The sequence below is a fragment of the Nannospalax galili genome, unplaced genomic scaffold, assembly GCF_000622305.1.
Source record: "Nannospalax galili isolate Female #2095 unplaced genomic scaffold, S.galili_v1.0 scaffold77, whole genome shotgun sequence".
NCBI classification, from domain to species: domain Eukaryota; kingdom Metazoa; phylum Chordata; class Mammalia; order Rodentia; family Spalacidae; genus Nannospalax; species Nannospalax galili.
The window spans coordinates 573,651-596,219 of NW_008341457.1; the positions used below are offsets into that span (position 1 = coordinate 573,651).

At 47.8% G+C, this 22,569-nt stretch overlaps 1 protein-coding gene and 2 pseudogenes across 1 annotated transcript; all 3 read left to right on the forward strand.

Annotated features, from left to right (window-relative positions):
• Positions 1–827: 827 nt before the first annotated feature.
• LOC103737379 lies at positions 828–2,189 on the forward strand (annotated as a pseudogene).
• Positions 2,190–2,871: 682 nt separating this feature from the next.
• LOC103737380 lies at positions 2,872–5,629 on the forward strand (annotated as a pseudogene).
• A 5,466-nt stretch (positions 5,630–11,095) lies between these two features.
• Positions 11,096–15,095, forward strand: Cd70 (CD70 molecule). Its single transcript, XM_008837235.3, has 4 exons — positions 11,096–11,284; positions 11,630–11,758; positions 12,014–12,047; positions 14,710–15,095. The coding sequence occupies exons 1-4, from the start codon at positions 11,096–11,098 to the stop codon at positions 15,093–15,095; spliced, it is 738 nt and encodes a 245-aa protein (XP_008835457.3).
• Positions 15,096–22,569: the final 7,474 nt, after the last annotated feature.

Below are 22,569 nucleotides of genomic sequence, written 5' to 3' on the forward strand. Positions count from 1 at the left end.
GAGGGAGGAAGGAAGGAAGGAAGGAAAAAGAGAAAAGAGATGAAGAAAAGAAAATGGATTTTAGATGTGGCCAGCAGGTGGCAGTGACCTCGGGGTCCTGTACTGTGGCTGGTTTTAACAGCCCAGCCCTGCCTCCAGCCCAACCCTCTGCTCCCTGTAGCTGTAACCAGCCCTCCACAAACCCTCCCTCCTCTTATCCTCCCAGCCCCAAGCTCTCCAACTCCTTAACTTCCACCACTTCTCAAGAGACTGTGAAGGTGTGTGTTGCCAGGTTGGCAGCATCTAGAATCACAATCCCCACCCCCCAAGTAGGGAGTTATGTAGGATCACCTAACCCCTGGGCCTGCCTGGGAGTGGGTATCTTTTTTTTTAAGCTTTTTGTTTATTTTATGTGTATGAGTGTCTTTCCTGTGTGTATGTAAGTGCATCCATGTTATGCAATGCCTGCAGAGATCAGAAGAGGGTGTCAGATTCCCTGGAACTGGAGTTACAGATGGTTGTTAGCTGTCATGTGGGTGCTGGGAACAGAACTGGGTCCTCTGCAAGAGCAGCCAGTGTTCTTAACTGCTGAACTGGCTCTCCAGCCCCTGTTTTCCTTATTTTTTATTTGATGAAAAAATCATACATTTCACTTGAAGATTAATTTTCTTCAAATTCACCCACCACTGAACAGCAATATTGTTTATAATTTATTATTTTAGTTGCCTTTTTGAATTGGAATGAACAGAGGTCTCCAACCACTAATCAAATGGAAGATCAGGTAATCAGTGGCCCAGGGTTAGTGGCAACCCAGCAATTAGATGATTTGTTACATGCTCATTGGGAACATGAGGAGATTGATTGGGCTCTCCAAAATTTACCAGAGTGGGACTGGAGAGATGGCTCAGTGATTAAGAGCACTGGCTCCTCTTACAGAGGACCTGGGTTCAGTTCTCAGCACCCACATGATGGCTAATGATCATCCATAACTCCAGTTCCAGGGGATCCATCACCCACTTCTGGGCTCCTCAGGCACTACACACATATGGTGCACTTACATACATGCAGGCAAAGCATTCAAACACAAAGTTGGGAGGGGGCATGCTGGAGAGATATGGAGTTGGAGGGGGAATGGGGGAGTACATATGATCGATCATATCTCATTGTGTGCATGTATGAAATTTGCAAAAATAAAGAAAAATGTATAATATATAAATAATTAAAATAAAAACTAACAGGACCATAACTGAATTCAGTGAGTCATCAATCACAATGTGTCACCGATGGACTCAGTCCCACCTCGTTTAAAAAGTCACACTCCGAGGCCGACTTAAACCGCTGGCACCTGGGGCCGACTCCTGTTCCCAGCTTCCTGGAGCCGGCCATGCGGGGACCGCGCTCTGCTCCGCCGACCTCCGTCATGGCAGGCGGCTGCCCCAAAGCTGGCCGACTCGTCGGCCTCCCCGGACTCACAGAAGGGAGAGAAAGAACAAGAAGCAATCGAACATATTGATGAAGTAAAAAAAGAAATAGGCTTAATGAACAAGCCAGTGAGGAAATTTTGAAAACAGAACAGAAATATAACAAACTCCGCCAACCATTTCTTCAGAAGAGGTCAGAATTGATCCCTCAAATCCCAAATTTGGGGGTAACATTTGTCAGCCGCCCACAAGTGTCTGCGCTGCTTGTGGAGGAGGATGACAAGGGGCTGCATTATTTGACCAGAGTTGAAGTGACAGAATTTACAGATATAAAATCAGGTTACAGAATAGATTTTTGGTTTGATGAAAATCCTTACGCTGAGAAAATAAAGTTCTCTCCAAAGAATTTCATCTGAATGAGAGTGGTGATCCATCTTCAAACTCCACTGAAATCAAATGGGAATCTGGAAAGGATGTGATGAAATGCTCAAGTCAAACACAGAATAAAGCCACCAGGAAGAGACAGTGTGAAGAACCAGAGAGGGCCTTCACCAGGTTCACTGACCGGATGATGCAGGCGCAGGTGAACTAGGAGAGGTCATCAAGGACTGACATCTGGCCAGATCCCTTGCAGTACTACTTGGTTCCTGATATGGATGATGAAGGTGAAGGGGGGATAATGAAGATGGTGATGATGATGATGGGTTGGAAGATGTTGATGAAGAAGGGGACGAGGATGAAGGTGAAGAGGATGAAGATGATAATGATGGAGAGGAAGGAGAGGAGGATGAAGGAGAAGACTGAAAGAAAAGAACACTGATGGACTCCAACCTTCCTTTTTAAAAAAATTTTATTTTTTAGTTTCCTCCAGTCCCTGGAAGCAAGTGGTAGTCTTCCCCCCTCCCACACTGCCCCTCTTGTGCTCAGTCACCCTGTTTCTGAAGTCTCTTTTCTCAACACGGTGGTTCTCAACATATTTGGAGGAAGTAACCTTGAGCAGAGTGCAACAGAAACAGAACCTCCACTCTTCTGTTCTGAATTCATTTTGGTCCCTTCTTGTCTCAAACTGTGGACTCCACCACCACCGTGCTCTGTGAGAAGAAAGAAACACACCTCCTGCTCCCTTGGCTCTGCTGGAAGCTGGGGGTGCTGGGCCCCTGTGTGGTGGTGCATAGAATTCTAGCTTTTCCCCTCCTTTCTCTGCATATCAGCTCAGAGATATGTGTCTCTACGTGAATATGGACAGTTAGCATTTACCACCATGTACCTGTCTACTCTTCTTTACTAAAAAGAAAGTAAAAAAAAAAAAAAAAAAAGGGCACATTGTGCACACTTTTAATCCCAGAACTCAAGGCAGCGATAAACAAATCTCTGTAAAATTGAGTTCAACCTGGTCTACATAGCATTCCAGGTCAGCTGGAGCTATAGGGAGACCTTGTCTAAAAATCAAATGATGATGATGATGATGATGATGATGATGATGATGATGATAAAGTACAGGTATCCAATATGCCCGGGGATGAGGGGAGGTCCAAGACATGCTCAGTTTGGTTGTTTACTACTGTCATAGCCGGATATCGGCGCCATCTTTGTCAAGGCCTTTGTCCCAGGCCACTCCCCATATAGAAGGTCAGCAAAGGGTGGGTTTGAGATGTTTGGGTGGGTTAAGTGGGCATTTTGACAACATGGCTTCTCTTTTGGCATGTTAGTTGTGATGTTTAATGGACATCCTTGCAGTTTAAGATGACACTTTAAAGATAAACTTCTCTCCTCATGGTGCCCTGAGCCCTACCACTCAGCAGAGCCTGCAGGATTCTATTTGGAATTGACATTCTCTATTGTAATTTTGTTTACTTTAAAATTTTTTGTTTTCACTGGAAAGGAAAGAAGATGGTGCTCAGTTTTAAATGTTAAAAGTGTACAATTTGCTTCAATAAAACTAAATGTGTACACACATACACACACACACACACACACAAAGCCACACTGCAGTCATGCCCCCCCAGTGCCACTGTGTTTGAAGACAGGACTTTCAAGGAGATAATTAAACCAGGTCATAAGGATGAGATGGTAAATCCATAGGTTGGTATCTACATAAAAAGATGAGATATAGACCAGGTGCGATAGCACACGTCTTTAATCCCAGCACTTGGGAGGCAGAGGCAGGGGATTTTCTGTGAGATCAAGGCCAACCTGGTCTACATAGCAAGTTCTAGGCCTGTTGGAACTACAGAGAGACCCTGTCTCAAAAAAAAAAAAAAAGGCTCAAGCTTCGAGCTTGCCCCTCAATGGGGGGTGGGAGCTGGGACACCTCTCTCAGAGTGCTGGCCAGGTTGTCCAGGGTGTCCAGAAGGCTGTTGCAGGTACCCCACTGGCTGTGCTCCAAGATCACCTCTCTTACAGAGGGTTGGGCTTTGAGCAACCACCAAGCTGTGCACTCATGGTCAGCCAGCCATCATTACCCAGGTGACCACCAAGGAGCACAAGGGTCAATCACTGGACATAGCGAGTTAGAAAGAAAATGGCTGCAGAGCCAAGATGGCAACAATGGCTACTCGGGTAAGAAGAGGTCTCATCACGGCTCCCCTTGGCCAGGGAGGAAGAAGGGAAGGCTGCAGAGACCAAAGAAAGCCAACCGGAACGTTGACCATGAACAAACAAACACGCAATCCATCTGTCTCCTTGAGCAAAAGCAAAAGATGGTTTTCTCTAATATTGATGCCCCTCTAGTGAAAAAGTCAAGCCAGCAAGCAACTGTTACCTCTGTTTGCTGCACAGAAGCCAAAATGTTGTGTCTTAAACAGGTATATGAATGTGGACAGAGCAATGGAGACAGGAAAATAGTAACAACCAGCATAATTGGAATTGTGATCCCTCCTATGGGCCTGGAGCTATGGTCCCCTCCTGTGAGCCTGGAGCATTGGTCCCTAAGTGAGAGCCACGGTTCCAAATTCCTCTGGTGGTGGGCTGATGGTGGACCACAGTGGAGGACAGAGGACTTCCCGGTGGTGGGCAGCAGTTTCAGCCTTCTCTGAGTGGCTGCATTGCCACAGCCCCTCCCCTGAGGTCCTACGTTGTGCATGGCAGTGGCCTTGCCTCTGGGTTGGGCTTATGCTGGGGGACACAGGAGGGCTGCCATTTGCAGATTCTGATCTTGGGAGGACTGAGTCTCTAGATCTGACTTTTCACCTCCCCGGAGGGCCAGCTGTAGTTTTGACTCCACACGTGGTCCTGGGCACCCTGGCCTTGATGTTGGACCTCTGCCATTCCCAGGTACAAAGAGTTTTCCATCATTTTTCTATTATTCTCCTACAGCCCCTGTGTACCTTCACCTGATCCCTATGGAAAATGTAAATCGCCTAATGGAACTTCTAGAGATAAAAATCACGGTCTGAGAGTAGCAGACTTGGCAGCACCTGTGAAGTACTGCGTCCGGGTGAACGTCCGTGTAACCTGGAGGAAGGCAGCCCGGGCAGCGGCACCTACCCCCGCCCCCATGGCTACATCTCTCCCCGCTGGCGGCTGCCTGACCAAGACCAGAGAGAAAGGCGCACTTCCTGTGGTATCTGTGATGAGAGAAACAGAGTCCCAGTTACTTCCAGATGTGGGTGCTGTTGTCACTTGTAAGGTCTCTAGGATCAGTTCACATTTTGCCAAAGTACACATCCTCTACCTTGGATCCACACCACTTAAAATTTCTTTTCCATGGGGCTGGAGAGATAGCTCAGCGGTTAAGAACACTGACTGTTCTTGCAGAAGACGCGGGTTCAAATCCCAGCACCCACATGGCAGCTAACAACTGTGTGTAACTCCAGTCCCAGGGGATCCGACAGCCTCTTTCGCGGGCATTGCACGACACGGTGCACTTACCTACACGCAGGCAATACACGAATACACATAAAATAAAAATAATAAATAAAATATTAAGAAAAAATTCTTTTTTAGGAAGTATCCTCAAGGGAGATATCCAAGCAACTGAAAAAGACAAGGTTGAAATGTATAAATTTTCACCCAGGTGACATAGTTTTGGCCAAAGTCATCTCCCTAGATGATACACAGTCCAATTACCTATTGACCACTGCTGAAAATGAGTTAGGAGTGGTGGGAGTCCACAGTGAATCAGGTGTCCAGATGGTTCCCATCAGCTGGTGTGAGATGCAGTGCCCTAAGACCCACACTAAAGGATTCCGGAAAGTGCCGGAGTATAGCCTGAGTTCTTACAAACCTAAGAAGCACATTTTATTCCAAGGAAAGTTTAAACTATTTCCAAGAGTACATGTATGAAAATTAAAAGAAAAAATATGATCTGAGAAGTTTGAAAAAAGAAAGTATTGTAACAACTAAACTGATATAATTCTCAACCTAAAAATATGTAACTGTATTCTAGAATGTAAATTCACAATTCTGTTTACTATAACATTTTAGTATTATTTGCTGACAAAACTGTCCTATCAAACTTCAACAATACTGTGAAACTTCTCACTGTTGTAATGCGAATCTGGCATTCACTCCACTTCCAAATTCTCCAACCTATACAAAGTTTTCAGTGTAATCATGTTTTTTTTTAATTTTATCTATTTTTTATGTGTGTGTATGCATGTATTGTCTGCATGTAGGTAAGTGCACCCGTGTTGTGCAATGCCCACAGAAGACAGAAGAGGCTGTCAGATCCCCTGGGACTGGAGTTACGGACAGTTGTTAGCTGCCATGTGGGTGCTGGGATTCGAACCCTGGTCCTCTGCAAGAACAACCAGTGTTCTTAACCGCTGAGCCATCTCTTCGTGTTATTTTTTAAAGGAAGCAATGCTAATAAAAAATTAAATTTATTTATTTATTTAATGTGTATGCATGTTTTGCCCACATGTAAGTACACCACATGTGTGCAACGCCTACATAGTCCAGAAGAGGGCATTTGATGCACTGAAACTGGAGTTATGGACAGTTGTTAGCCTCCATGTGGGTGCTGGGAACTGGACCTAGGTCCTCTGCAAAAGAAGCCACTGTTCTTACCCCGTGAGTCATCTCACCAACTCCCCCCAATTTTTTAAAATAAAAGAAGAAGAGGAAGAAAGGCTGTCAGGAAAGTTACAGGAAAAAAGACCAGGTGAAGACACCGGAATAAGACTATGAGAACACAGTCTTTACAAACCCTCCAGAGACCTGGATCCCACCGTCGGGGCTACAGAACTCTGAGAAGATTAAGCCACGCAACCTCTGAAATTCTATTACAACCCCAGCAAAGGTCAGCGTGCTTTTTTTTTTTTTTTTTTTTTTTTTTTGGTCTTTTTGAAACAGGGTCTCCCTGTAGCTGTCCTGGAACTCACTATGTAGACCAGGCTGGCCTTGAACTCACAGAGATCTGCCTGTCTCTGCTTCCTGAGTGCTGAGATTAAAGCCATGTGCCACCATGCCTGGCTACTTTTTACACATTTTTATGCATGTTACAGAGTGGAAAATAAGGAGTGGATTTTTTTCTTTTTTTCTTTATGTGTACCTGATTACATGTGTACATGTGTGGGGTGCGTGTAGGGGTGTGCATGGTGGGGGTGAATGTACAGGTGTGTATGTGTCCAGGTGTGGGGGTGAGATGGAGGCATGCATGTGTGGGGTGCATAATGGGGTGCATGTGGGGATGTGCAGGTGTGAGGTGCATATGTGGCATTCATAATGGTGTGTATGTGTACGATGCATGCTTAGGGTGCATAATGGGGTGCATGTGGGGGCATGCATGTGGGGGTGCGTGTGGAAGTGTGTATGTGGGGGGTGTATTGTGAAGTACATGTGTGGGGTACAAGTGTACTGTGCGTGTGTAAGGATGAGGGTCGGCGTATGCCTCCGTGCAGCGAGCAGCCCAATGAAGTCACCCGTTAAAGGGAAAAGTGAGGGAAAGGCTGCCTCTAAGAGGAACCTGGATCTGCAGTTTCAAAATTGCGCTCCGGGTTCAGGTGCATGATGGGAGGCAGAAGTTTCCCAGAGTCCTGAAGACAAGCCTTTTGCAGCTGAGGCTGAGTTGGAGGTCCGGCGGCTTCAGATCAGACCCCCTGTGCCCCCAGCCCGCCCCTTTTATCCCGAGAGCCAATCCACTCAATCCTTTCCACTGGCCAGGGCCCCTGGCTCCAGCTCTGCAGGAAGAGGCGGAGGAAATCTCCCCAGCCATCTCGGCTGCCCCGCCTGCAGGTGGGGAAGTCCTGATCTCACCCAACAGCACTAAAAAGTAAGCGAGTAGTACTGCGAATTCTCTGCCACGGGAGAGAGATTTCTGAGATGAAGTTTTCTTTTGGCTCACTTCATTAGGCTTCAGCCCAAGATGAGGATGGAACCCAGGGGCTTGCAAGAACTAGGAAAGCAGGCACGGTGAGCTACCGAGCCAGCTCCCCACCCGTGATCCCAGAGAAGCTGACTCAGAGCCACGCCCCAGCCCTCTCTGGGGGATTCCAAGCTGTCACTCTACCCTTGAGCCACGCCCCCAGCCCCTCACTGGGATTCTAGGCTGTCACTCCACCCCTGAGCCACGCCCCCAGCCCCTCACTGGGGATTCTAGGTTGTCACTCTACCCTGAGCCTCACTCACCCTCAGCCCCTAACTGGGGGATTCCCGGCAGGCGTCCTACTCTGAGCCAGGCACCAACCCCTCCCTCTACATTTTCAGACAGGGTCTGGATAAGTTGCCTAGGCTGACCATGAACTCTTGATCCTGCCATGTCAATATCTACAGTGCTAGATGACAGATTCACTACCAGGTTTGTCTCATCCCTCACCTTCAAATAAAATTTTCTAGTTCTAAGAGCTAGCATGGAGGCACACACCTTTAATCCCAGCACTTGAGAGGCAAAGGCAGGTGGACCTCTGTGAGATTAAGGCCAGCCTGGTCTACATAATTAATTCCAGGTCAGCTGGGGCTACAAGGAGATAGTGTCTCAAAAAAAATTTTTTTTCTAATTATAGAATCTGAAAATGCCACAGTCCTTTGTTACATGTGGTCTGTACTGAATGGTGAGGTTACAGTTGTCTTTTGAGGCATCAGAGGTCAGGTCATCCTTAGTGTTTTCCTTTATTACTCTCCACCTGGGGCTGGAGAGCTGGCTCAGCAGTTAAGAGCACTGACTGCTCTTGGAGAGGACCAGGGTTCAATTCCCAGCACCCACATGGTGGCTACAAACCGTCCTTAACTCCAGTTCCAGGGGAATCCGAAGCCCCCTTCTGACCTCTGTGGCATTGCACAACACAGGTGCGCTCTCATACATGCAGACAATACACTCATACATGTAAGATAAAAATAATAAATAAAAAAAAATATTACTCTCCACCTTAATTTCTGAGACTGGGTCTCTCACTGAACCTCAAATTCACCATTTCATCTAAACCGACTGGCAGTGAGCTGCCTGCAGGAATCCCCCTATCTCTGCCTCCCCAAAGCTGGGCTTACAGACAGGCACTGCCATACCTGGCTTCTATGTGGGTGCTGGGGATTAAACTCAGGTCCTCATGGTACGTGGCAAGCACCTTACCCACTGAGCCATCACCCCAGCCCACTACATCTTTTTTTTAAGATTTATTTTATTTATAAATGCACTTATTTATGCATGTACATATGTGTGCATGTGTGCAATACCCATGGAAGCCAAAAGGGGGCGTTGGATCCCCTGGAACTGGAATTACAGGTGCTTGTTAGCGGCTGTGTGGGTGCTGGGAACTGAACTCAGGTCCTCTGCAAGAGGAACCAGTGCTCTTAACCACTGAGCTGGCTGTCAGCCCCAAAATAATTTATTTGGCTAACGATTTCAGAGGGATAAGAGACCATCATGGCTGGGGAGGCATGGCAGGAGTCAGCCTGAGCGGGAAGCTGAGCGCTCACATCTTCAAGTAGGCACAGGAAGTGGAGAGAGAAACTGGAAGTGGGAACAAGGCAGTGAACTCTCCAAACCTGTGACGCTTCCTCCAGCAAGGCCATAGCTCCTAAAACCTCTGAAAACAGAACCACCAACTGGGGCCAAGCGTTCAAATAGGTGAGCCTATGGAGGTCATTCCTAATCCAAACCACCACATACCTCTTCTTGGCTCTGCCCACCCTGGAGAAGCACAGAGGAGTGGGACCAGAGAGAGGGAAGATGAATGGCCCATGCCTGCCCTGGACAAGGTTGCTGCCCCCCAGCTCACCCTCCTTTCCTTCCAAAGAGTATTCTTGAGTCCTCACTAGCTCTAATTAAACTGTTGACTGCTGAACTGCTGTGTCCCCTCTGAAATCTTTTTGGGGAAATACAAGAAGGGAAACTCCTGCTGCAAGTGGGGCTAGAAGAAAGTGCAGGCAGCCCTAAACACATAGAGCCTACATTCCTTCCTTCCTTCTTACTTTCCTTCCTCCCTTCCTTCCTTCCTTTCTTCCTTCCTTCCCAAGGTCTTCTTGTAGCCCCAGCTGGTCTGGAACTATGTACACCCGGCTGACGTCCATCTCACAGAGATCTGCTTGCCCATCTCCTAAGTGATGGGATTAAAGATGTGCACCACCATGTCTGGTGTTTTTATTTTTTGAGACAGGGTATATAGACCAGGCTGGCCTCCATGGAACTCACAGAGATCCACCTGCCTCTGCTTTCCAAATGCTAGGATTAAGGCCTGCACCACCATGCCTTGATGGGCCCTACCTTGTGCAGGTCTTTTATAAATAGCAACCACTACGTTGACTTCAAATAAGGCTACCTTCTCAGCCTCTGGAGCACAGAAATTTGGTAGAAGCAGAGTATTCAACTCTCTAGCCATCAAGATAAAGACACACCTATAATCTTGGTATTGGTGAGGTTGAGGCAGGAGGATCAGAGTATGAGGCCAGCCTGGACAACGTGGGAAGTTCAAGGCCATCTGGGCCCTGGCAAGTTTTACACCAGCCTGGGCTACACAAGGAGATCCAGGTCATTCTGGGCTACATAATGACTTCCAGGCCAGCCTTTGCTACATGGCAAGTTTCATACCATCCTGGGCTACACAGTGAGTTCCAGGCCACCCTGGGGCTACATGGGGAGTTTCAGGCCAGTTTAGGCTATATGGCAAGACCCTGTCTCAAAACAAACAAAACCAGGTGTGGTGGCACATGTCTTTAATCCCAGCACTCAGGAGGCAGAGGCAGGTGGATCTCTGTGAGATGGAGGCCAGCCTGGTCTACACAGCAAGTTCTAGGCCAGTTGGGACTACAGGGAGTCCCTGTCTCAAACAAAAAAACAAACAAACAAAAAATAGAACAGGTATCCCCCTGAGAACTAGTTGCAATGGGGGCATGGAAGTGACCACAGATTATCCCAACTGTCATGCCCTCGGTGGGCAGGTCCATCCCGGGATATCTGGGGAGCACTGCACAATCTCAGCATGCCTGTAGTTCTCCCCATACCAAGCATAGTTGCTCAGTCTCTATAGACGGTCAATGAAGGTTTGTTGAAGGACTAAAGGAGCACAAGGCAGAAGCAGCAAGAAGCAGAGAGCCGAAGATGAGACGTTCTGTGCCTGAGGGACAGGGCGGGGCGGGCCTCTCTGCAAGGTGGTACAAGCTGCAGGGGATTTCCCTGCTTGGTGTGAAGAGGCCCAGTTCTTTCCCCTGGGTCGGACATCCCCAGTGATCTCCGGGCAGGCCAAGGCAGGCAGAAGCTTGAAAAGCTCGGATGAAGTTAGGGCAGTTTCCTGGTACCTTCTGGCTGCCGTCATCAGAGGATGCAGCGCCTGCCGCAGGTGGGGATGGCCGAGGAGGGTCCCGGCTGCCCCTGGGCGCTGCCACGCCTAAACTGGATGGGCGTCCTGCGCTATGGCTTGCTGCTTGTCACCGCTGGAGCGCTTTGCTGCTTCGTCTGCCGCCAGATCTTCCTGCAGCATCAGCAACAGAAGCGGCTGGAGCTCCCTGGGGTGAGTAGAGGAAGGGGAGGAAGGGTGGGCGTCAGGAGCGCACCTGACTCTGCAAGTGGGGTGGGGGCGGGAGACACGACCAGGGACAAGGGCTAGGGAACCCGGGAGACAGGAACAGAGATGGTGCGATAGGGCAGGCAAAGGACGAAAAAGACAAAGTTTGAATAAGATGGATTAAGAAGAGGAAGACGTGGTAGAGAAAGGACAGAAAAGCTGGAGTGCAGGAGGGGCCGGGGGAACCCGGCTACCCCGGAGCCAACGGGAGATCCCGGGCTGGGAAAGATGCAGCCCTGAGGGTGGGGATGACACGTCCCCTGGTGTTCCCCCATCCCGGGACTGCCGCAGGCTGCTAGGGGGCTTCACAAAGCTGGCAGTGGGGGGTTCCTGGGGCTCCAGAGGCTGAAGGGCCAGCGACAGCCCACCTGTGTGTTTGGAAAAGTGATGGGAACCGGAGTGGGTGCGCGGCGCCTCCAGGTATGCTAGCTCCCCAAGTTCCAAGAAAGTAAGCTAATTCTTTTCAAGATTTTATTTTCTGTGTGTGCAGCCTGCTGGCAGCACCAATTTTCTTCTGTAAGAGGTGATAACAGAGAAAATAAAGGGAAAAAAAAAAAAAAAAAAAAGCACAAGTAAGGCCAGTGTAATGAGGGATGGAAGGAAAGAAAGCATCTGTGCCGGGGTGCCGGAAGCGTGGCTGATGTTCTCTCTCTGTTTTCTGGTATTTTCTTCCAGTGGGAGGTGGCTGAGTTGCAGTTCAATCACACAGGTAAGGCTGGGAAGGGAAGGTGTGTGTGTGTGTGTGTGTGTGTGTGTGTGTGAGAGAGAGAGAGAGAGAGAGAGAGAGAGAGAGAGAGAGAGAGAGGGGGAAAACAAAGTGTATATAAGGTGGGTGTAGTGGCACACGCCTTTAATCCCAGTACTCTGGAGGCAGAGGCAGGTGGATCTCCGAGAAACTGAGGCCAACTTGGTTTACATAGCAAGTTCGAGGCCAACTGGGGCTACAGGGAAACCCTATTTCAAAAAGACAAACTAATAATAGTAATAATAATAATAGTAATAATGATGACAAAAGAAGAAAAATAAGGGAAAGAAAGAAGGAAAAAAGGGAGAGAGGGAGGGAGGGAGGGAGGGAGGGAAAGAAGAGCGGGCTGGGACACAGCTCAGTGGGCAGAGCTTGCCTAGCAGTCACAAAGCCCTATGTCCAGTACCACTTAAATGTGGCGTGGTGGGGCACCCCTGTCAGTTCAGCACTCCAGAGGTGGAGGGAGGAGAATCAGGAGTTCAAAGTTATCCTTGCCTATATAATAAGTTACAGTCCAGCCTGAGCTACATGAGACCTTGTCTCAAAAGAAAGAGAGGAAGAGAAAGAGGAGGGAGGGAAAGAAGATTGAGAGTACAAAAGTAAGATGGGGTGATGCATGATTCCTGGAACACACCACCTCCTTCACTCTCTCGGTTCCTCACAGGCTCTTAGCTTACAGAACCCAAAAACAAGGCGAGCAACCACAGCGATGCAGCCACTCACATCCCTTCATTCCTCCACCCACTTGATCTACCATCTGCAGTGGGCAGGCTGTATCACAGTGAAAAAGGCAGTGAGGAGCTGGGGTGTGGCTCAGGGTAGAATGACAGCCTAGAGTCCCCACTGAGGGACTGGACATGGCTCAGGGGGTAAAGTGGCATTCAGGCTGTGAATTGCCATTTCAAGTGAAGGCCATTTGGGGCTGTGTAATGAGACTCTGTCTCAAAATTAATTAACGTGAGCCGGGCGTGGTGGCACACGCCTTTAATCCCAGCACTTGGGAGGCAGAGGCAGGCAGATCTTTGTGAGTTCGAGGCCAGCCTGGTCTGCATAGTGAGTTCCAGGACAGCTGGGGCTACAGGGAGACCCTGTCTCTAAAAGTAAAAAAAAAAAAAATTAAAGTGACTGTCCCCTATATCTGGGTCTTGAGGTCCCCTCTGGAGAGTGACTTGAGCTGCTCTAACATGAAATAAGATGTTTAGGTCAATGTTCTCCACTCCTTTTCTCACTGCTGCCACACAGCATCTTAGAGGATGGAGGTTTATTCCGGCTCAGGGTTCAAGCCCACAGTCCACCGTGAGACGACTGGTCACATTGCATCTGTAGTCGGGAAGCAGAGAGATGAATGTTGGTGCTCAGCTCACTTTTTCCTTTTTTTAAAAAATATTTTATTTATTTTATTTTATGTGTACGAGTGTTATGCCTCCATGTCAGTAAGTGCACCTATGCCGTGCAATGCCCGCGGAGGTCAGAAGAGGCTGCCGGATTCCCTGGAACTGGAGTTATGGACAGCTGTTAGCTGCCATGTGGGTGCTGGGATACAAACCCGAGTCTTCTGCAAGAACAGTCGGTGTTCTTAACCACTGAGCTATCTCTCCAGCCCCATTATTTTTATGTGTAGCATGTATCGCCTACATGTAGATAAGTGCACCGGTGTAGTGCAATGCCCGCTGAGGACAGAGGAGGCCTTCGGATCCCTTGGAACTGGAGTTAGGGACAGTCGTCAGCTACCATGTGGGCGCTGGGATTCGAACCCGGGTCTTCTGCAACAACAACCAGTGTTCTTGACTGCTGAGCCATCTCTCTCCAGCCAGCACTTTTTCCTTTTTATTCAGTCCAGGACCCCAGTCCAGGGCGAGTTTTCACCTCAGTTAAACTAATGTGGATGATCCCTCGTGGATATGCTCAGAGGTCTGTTTCCGTGGTGCCTCTAGACCCTGCCAAGTTAACCATTACAAAGATGTTCATAAGGTTAACTCTCCCTGACTTCCTTCTTCATCCCAGCTGATCTAAGGCCAGTGTCCAAACCATAATCATGTGTCCCTCTCCCAAGCATCTCCAGAAGCTGGGCCATACCCCTCTGACTCTCCTCTGACTTGGGTCCACGTGGTTCCTTGGCAGAAGGGAGTAGGGCTCAAGTGAGACACAGAGGAGGCAGCTAATAATGCGGATGGAGGAGCAAAAGGCAGGAGAGGCAACTCCCGGAACTTTCTCTCTCTCCCGTTTGTTCATCTGTCTCCCCATATACTATACCACCGTCTATCTGCAGTTCTGCCTCTGTCTGTCTCTCTCCATCTCTCCTTATCCCTCTCCATCTCTCTTCATCTCTCTTTCCATCTCTCCTTATCTCTATCTCTCCATTTGTCTCTCTCCATCTCCCCCCAGCTCTCTCTCTTTCTCTGCATCTCTTATTCTCTGCCCACCTCTAGTCTCATTTCTCTCTCTCCCTCTCTTCCTACCAGTGTGCATGTGCCCACCTCCCTCCTCTCTTCCTTTTCTCCTCCATTCCTTTAAGTACCTCACACTCTCTCCCTTTATCTGACTCCCTAGGCCTACATCCCACTGTCTGTCTGACCACCTCACTCTCTCTAACCTCTTCCCCTGTTCCTTCACCCTCTGCTCCCAGGTCCCCGGAAGGAACCCATGCTGCTTTGGGATGCTGGCCCAGCCTTAGGCCGCTCCTTTTCCCACGGACCAGAGCTGGACCAGGGGCAGCTGCGTGTGCACCGTGGTGGCATCTACAGGTTGCATATCCAAGTGACACTGGCTAACTGCTCACCCATGTATAGCAGCACACCCCGAAAGGCCACCCTGGCTGTGGGCATCTGCTCACCTGTCACCCGAAGCATCAGTCTGCTGCGTCTGCACTTTGGCCAAGGCTGCACCGTCTCGTCCCAGCGACTGACACCTCTGGCCCACGGGGATGTCCTTTGCACCAACCTCACCCTGCCTCTGCTGCCTTCCCCCAACACAGATGAGACTTTCTTTGGCATTCAGTGGGTACATCCCTGAGCACAGCTCTTGGCTGATTTGTTAGACTTTTTTCAGTTGCTTTCTTTTTTTATATTTTTTCTTTGAAAGTCCTATATATTTATATAACGTATATTCATCAACTACTACCTCGCTGCAGCTCCCCCTAGTGTGCTCCACCCCATCTTCCCCCTCCTGGCTTCATCACCTATTTTTATATTTTGTTATTAATAACTTCCCAGAATACTTAGTGCTGTCTGTATGTACATGAACATGGTACTATCCACAAAGGCATGAACATCCGACTAGTGGCCACATTTGAAAAGGAGAGAAAGAAGACTCGGTGGGCGTGGTGGCACAAAGTTTTGATCCCAGCACTCAGAAGGCAGAAGCAGGAGGATTTCTGTGACATCAAGGGCAGCCTGGTCTACATAGTGAGTTCCAGGCCAGCTGGGGCTACAGGGAGACCCTGTCTCTAAATAAATAACAAATAATCGAAAGCCCCATGAGTGCTGCTGTCGTGTCCCGAGGTGCAGAGCCCTTGCTGCTTTGCTAACCCTCACGAGACAAACTTTCTTGTGAATACTTACTGTTTATACCATCTAGTTAGCTTTCTACTGCTGTGATAAAAACACCAACCAAAACCAACTTGGGGAGGAAAGGGTTTATTTGGCTTACAAGCACAGTCCATCATGAAGGGACGCCAAGGCAGGAACTCAGGCCTGGAACCTGGAGCACAGACCATGGAGGAATGCTGCTTACTGCCTGTTCTCCAGGCCTGTACTCAGCCTCCTTTCTTAGACAACACAGGACCACATGCCCAGGGGTGGCACCACCCACAGCGAATGCCCACATCACACAACAATCAAGAAAATGCCCTACAGACATGGCCACAGGCCAGTCCAACTAAGGAAATTCCTCCTTTTAGATTTCCTCTACCCAGGTGTGTCAAGTTGACAACTAAAACCATCCAGCACAACTGACCCCTTGTCAAGTTGACACTCAAACATCACTATTAAACCACAACCTTTCTATTTCTTCTTTGGTCTTTTTTTTGTTGTTGCCGATTTTTTGACAGGGTCTCCCTAGTCACAGCCCACCTGGAAGTCACGATGAGAACCAGGGTGGCCTCAATCTTGCAGATATGAACCTGCCTCTCCCTCCCAAGGGCTGGGATAAAAGGTGCACACCACCACATCCAGTATCAACTTTTCCATTTCTTAGCTCCAAGATATGATGTTAATATTACAATATCAGACAGTACAACCTTAAAAGTCCCATAGTCCTTAAAAAATTCAAACACCTTAAAAGTTAAAAGTCTCTCTTGAAAATTTCTTAACTATGGGCTCCTCCTATAAAATCAAAACAAGTACTGTATTATTTCAAAAGGGAAGCAAAACCAAAGTCCAGGAAAGTAGCTCCAGGCTGGACATTTGGGATTCATTCATGATCTTCTGGACTCCAAAGGGCTTGGGTAGCTTCACTTTAGCTCTGTCGTCCGCAGCACACACAGCTTGTCTCATGGGCCCAGGCTGGCTCCATTCCACACCTGATGCTGCCCTTGGTGGTCTCCCCATGGTCTTAGCATCTCTAGTATGCTGGGATCTCTAAGAGAGAGATTTGTGAGGCTACACCTTCACAAATGGGCTCTTCTGGCCTCTCAGAGTGCAAAGCTTCAGATTCTCTCCATGACCCCTTCGATCCTGGGGCCTTCACTGCAACTGAGGCTGCCCTTTCACCAATGGCCTTTCTTGGCCTCTCGGGGTACCAAGCCTCAGCTGCTCTCCAGAACTCGTTCATGCTTTCAAAACCAGTACTATGTAGGAGACTCTTATAGTTACCGAGTCCTGCTTCCAGCTTGAGATGGAGCCTTGGGCCCCCTCTGGACCACAGCTTCTGTGCCCCGGCCCTGTGGAAATAGAAGATTTCGCCTCACTGGTGCTGATCTCTTATTACTCACAGCTGATTTTTCAGCCCCAGCTGACCCACGTCAATTGTCCCAGTAAAGCAAAGGTTTTACTTCAGTGATTCTGGTCTCTTCTTAATCACAGCTGATTCTTCAGCCCCAGCCAACCAGAAACCACAGATTCTCAATTCAAAGTATCAAGCAGCGCAGATAGTCTTTGCTTCCCTTGAAGGTTAACAAGCCAGACCTCCATCATCTACACCTCTTTCAGCAGAACTGTTCCAAGTTCCATAGCAATAGCTCACTAAACTCTAAATATTCTATCACTTTTCCAACCCAAAGTTACAAATGCAGCCACAATCCTCCCAAAAACAACTGAGTGAGGTCTGTCACAGCAATAGCCCACTCTCTGGTACCAATTTCTGTTCTAATTTCTTTTCAGTTGCTGTGACAAAACACTGACCAATACCAACTTGGAAAGGAAAGGGTTTATTTGGCTAACAAGCACAGTCCATCATCAAGGGAAGCCTAGGCAGGAACTCAGGGCAGGAACCTAGAGCACAGACCATGAAGGATAACTGCCTACTACTAGCTTGCTTTCTTACACAGCACAGGACCACCTGCCAGGAGTGGCACTGCCCACAGTGGACTGGGCCCTCCCACATCATTCAACAATCAAGAAAATGCCCCACAGACATGGCTACAAGCCAGTCTAATGGAGAAAAATCCTCAGTTAAGGCTCCCTCAACCCAGGTGTGTCAGGACGACAACTAAAGCTATCCAGCACATACCCATAGACCTCTGATCCACTCAACCGTGGTCAGAGAAGTTCCTTTTTACAATTGACAGTGGTTAATGCAGAGACTCCTAGATGTTCAAAGTGCTCAGTATAAAACCTCTCAGCGCTGAGGACTGGAGAGCTGGCTCACAGGTTAAGAGCACTGGCTATTCTTGCAAATTCCCAGCACCCACATGGTGGCTGACTGCCATCTGTAACTCCAGTTCTGGGGAATCTGACACTCTCTTCTGGCCTCCTCAGACACTGCACAAACGGTGCACTTACATGCAGGCAAAATACTCATATACATAAAGTAAAAATAAATAAATATATTTTTTTAGAACAAGTTACCTATTTCTGTGTCAGACTGGTAGGCAATAAATATTCCCGATTCTAAAGGAGAATGAACGGAAGAGCAAGGTAGGCTAAAACAAGCCCAAAACCAAGTCAGGCAGACACATCCTGTGTCTCCATGTCCCGAATCTCAGGTACATGGTATCCTGACGTGACTCCATGGCATTTGCGTTCACAGCCCCCATAGCCTCTCTCTTGGATCAGCCCCTCTCAGAGTCCACAGTTTCCTTCAGCAAACACTCTACCTGCCTGGTATCCCCAATGTTCCAGGCTCTCCATTGTATCTTTGGTTTTTCTCTCAAAGTTTCATGCAGGACGCTTTTGAGCATTACCTAAGGGGTCCCAACCTTGACTGACACCCATTGCCTGGCTTCTCGGGCTGTCCTTGAAATCTGGGTGCATGCCTCCAGGAGCCTGTGACTCTTGCATTCTGCGTGTCTATAAAACTGCATTGTTTAGATGAAGTCAGGGTGTGAGGCTGGATTGAGCATTGGCTGGGACCTGATGGACCATGGCACAATTTGCATGGTCCTGAGTGTCCTAGCAGTGTCCTAGGCATTCCTGGGATGGGTGGAGTCTGATGAGTTCTGAGATGCCCTTGAGGTCCCTCCTACTGTCCCAGTGTAAAGTGTGTGGTTACTTTTGTATGTATGTGTACATACGAGTAAAGACCAAAAGTCAGTATGAAGTCACTTTCCACTTTAACTTTTATTTATTTTGGGAGTTTCTTTTTTTGAGACAGGGACTTGTATAACCCCAGCTGGCCTTGAACTTGCTGTTTAGACCAAGCTGTCCTCGATCTCACAGAGATCTACTTGCCTCTGCCTCCCAAGTGCTGGGATTAAAGGCACCACACCTAGCTCTACTATTTGAGGCCAGGTCTCTCCCTGAACCAGAAGCTCACTGATTTAGCTAGACTGATTGATCGATGATCCACCTGGCTCCACCTCCCCAGTGCTGTGGTTACAGACATGCGCCATCACACCCGGCTTTTACATGGGTGCTAGGGATCTGAATGCAGGTGCTCCTGCTTGTGCTACAAGAACTTTACCCACTGAGCTGCCTCTGTAGACCCTTCACTTAATACCACCCAGATGAATATCAGCTTCCAGTATGTGAATTCTAGGAACATATTCATTTAGACTACAACATATATTCATAGCAGGAAACTATTATGTGGGTTGCAGGGGAACTATGTATTTTTTAGTCCATGTTCCTATTAGGTTAAATTATAAACACTAACTTTTTAAAAAGTAAAATAAAAATTATCTCAGCGGAAAATACTGTAGTGGTAAAAAAAAGGGCTCTGACTTTCAAAGTTTGAGCTAGCATTGAGGTATTAATATAACCAGAGCTTCCGGGGGGAATCTCCACAGTCCATACAAGATGATACCAACCAGTGAAATCTAGAAATTTCCCCTTCTGTCACCCAAGTGTGTAGTAACGTGATTTACGATAATGAAAGAGCAAAGGTCACCAAACAGGCAAACAGAATATAGTTTGTGGAATATTACTCAACCATAAATAGGAATGACAGTTGGACACAAACCAGTTAGCAAGATAAACCAGACTCAGTAAGACATACCCTGGGGATCCCCTTCAGTAAGACACACACTGAGAGTCCCCCTCACAAGAGACCAGAAAAGTGTCGAATCCCTGGAACTACAGTTAAGGAGCTGCTGGGAACTGAACCTGGGTCCTCTGCAAGAACAGCCAGTGCTGAATCGTCTTTCCAGCCCCCAATCTCAGTTTCTTAAGAGAAGATCTGCGGAGGCAATAAAGCATGTAAGATTATATTCAACTCAAGAAACCATTGATAAAATGCAAATCGAAACCTACAAGAAGACATCACCTTCTACCTGTTAGGGTGGCTATTGCGGTCACAATTTGCAGGGGGCTAGAGAGATGGCTCGGTAGGTAAAGTGCCACTGTGCAAGCTTGAGGAACTGAGTTTGAATCCCCAACACCCATTCAGAAACCATGTGGAAATAGCTGGGAAGTGGGGTATGCTCTTATGATCCCAGCACTGGGGAAGTGGAGGCAGGTGGATCCCTGGGGTTTGCTGGCCAGTCAACCGAGTTTACTTCATGAGTTTCAGCCAGGGAGACCCTGTTTCAAAAAACAAGGTAGGTGGTGACTGAGGGATGGTAGTTCTCTTCCTCTGCAAGCAAGAGAACCTGAGTTTGTATGCTGTATTCGTTACTTTTCTGTTGCTGTGATAGAAACACTGACCAAAGCAACTTATAGAAGGAAGAGTGTATTTGAGCTCATGGTTCCAGGGGAATTACAGTCCACCATGACAAGGAGGTGTGGTGGCAGGAGGTAGCTGGAGCAGGAGCAGAAGCTAAGCTCTCACATCTTCAAGCAGGCACAGGAAGCAAGAGAGTGACTGGAAACCAGGCAAGGCTTAAGAACTCTCCAAGCCCACCCCCAGTGGACTTGCTTCCTCAAGCATGGCCACACCTTCTAAGACCTCCCAGTGTCACCAACTGGGGACGATATGCTCAAATACTTGGAGCCTATGAGGGATATTCCCATTCAAACCACCACAGATGCCCAGCATACTCATAGAAAACCGAACATGACTAGAGGGAGTCAGACAAAGGTGGATCCCTGGGGCTCACTGGCCAGGCATGACTAGCCAAGAAAGAGGGAGCTCCAGGTTCATTGAGAGACCCTGCCTTAAGAGGTCAAGGAAGACTCCTGACATCCTCCTCTGGCCTCCTCAGGTACACACTTGGGAGCATGCTTACACACACACACACACACACACACACACACACACACACACATGAGTAGATAAAAAAGGGGCTGGAGAGATGGCTCAGTGTTTAAGAGCACTGGCTGCTCTGGCTGAGGACCTGGTTTCAGTTCCCAGCACCCACATGGCAGTTAACAACTGTCAGTAACTCTAGTTCCTGGGAATCTGATGCCCTCTTCTGGCCTCTTGGGCATTGCATGACACAAATGCAGTTACATGCATGCAGGAATACACTTGTACACATAAAATTTTTAAAAATTTGAAAAATTATAAGTACATAGAAAAATGTATTTAATACATTCATGAATAAAACTTCATTGTATACAAAAAAAGAATGAAAGTGTATCATGGGGCTGGAGAGATGGCTCAGTGGTTAAGAACACTGGTTCTTCTTGCATAAGAGCTGGGTTTGAATCCCAGCACCCACATGGCAGCTAACAACTGTCCATAACTCCAGTTCCAGGGGATCAAACAGCCTCTTCTGACCTCCGTGGGCATTGCACAACACGGTTGCACTTACCTACATGCAGGCAATACACACATAAACATAAAATTTTTTTAAATCTAAAATTTTAAAAATTTTAAAAAAAGAAAGTGTATCATTTGCAGGGAAATGAATAGGAAATCTTCATACTAAGCAAATAAACCCAACTCAGGCAGACAAATGCTGTGTGTTCTCTGATCTGTGGAACCTGGATTTTATACATTCAAATATATGATATACATGTGTGTGGTACGGAAGCAGTTGAGAAGGGGAGGGGAGCCAGCAGTAGACAGGAAGAGGAGACACCAAAGAGGGGTGAGCAAGGTCAAAGTATTTCATCGTTTTGATAAAATACAATCAATTCATGCTAATAAAAATTGATTTTTGTGGCGTGCTGGCACATGCCTTTAATCCCAGCACTCAGGAGGCAGAGGCAGGCAGATCTCTGTGAGTCAAGGCCAGCCTGGGCTACATAGTAAGTTCCAGGACAGCTGGGGTTACAGGGGGACCCCATCTCAAAAGACCAATAGATAGATAGATGATAGATAGATAGATAGATAGATAGATAGATAGATAGATAGATGATAGATTATAGATAGATAGATTATAGATAGATATAGATAGAAGATAGATAGATAGATAGATAGATAGATAGATAGATGATAGATAGGATGGACAGGTAGATGATAGACAGATATCACACAGATAGGTGATAGATGTTACATAGATAGACAGACAGATAGATGGATCATAGATGGATGTCACAATCCACAGGCCCGGCTTGTAGAATTACTTTCCTTTTGGTTTTTTCCATTCTTGGTTTTACCCATCTTTTCTGGTTGGCTCTGGACTCCGGTGGCCCACATTGTTCAGATTCTTCTCCACTCTTCCTGGTTCAAACTTCTTGGCCCGAACTCCTCCTGGGGTTCCAGCCTCAGCTCACAGAAACCCTCTCCTCACCCTTGAAAATATCCCACTGGTCCTCCCAGGGCTCCAGCCCCTCAGTTCCCCAAGCATCCCACTCCTGCCCATCATGTGTCTGTCTGTCTTCCTTCACCTCCTTCAAATCTGTCCCTCATACCTCCCTTCTGTTGGTGTTCATCAAAACCACCCCTAGCACCATCCCCTCCCATCCACAAAGCCCTCCAGGCCCTTCTCTACAGAGCTCCTTTCCCCAGCAGCGGGTGGAGACTTTCCCCTAGGCCCTTGGAGAATGCCATCTGCATAAACTAT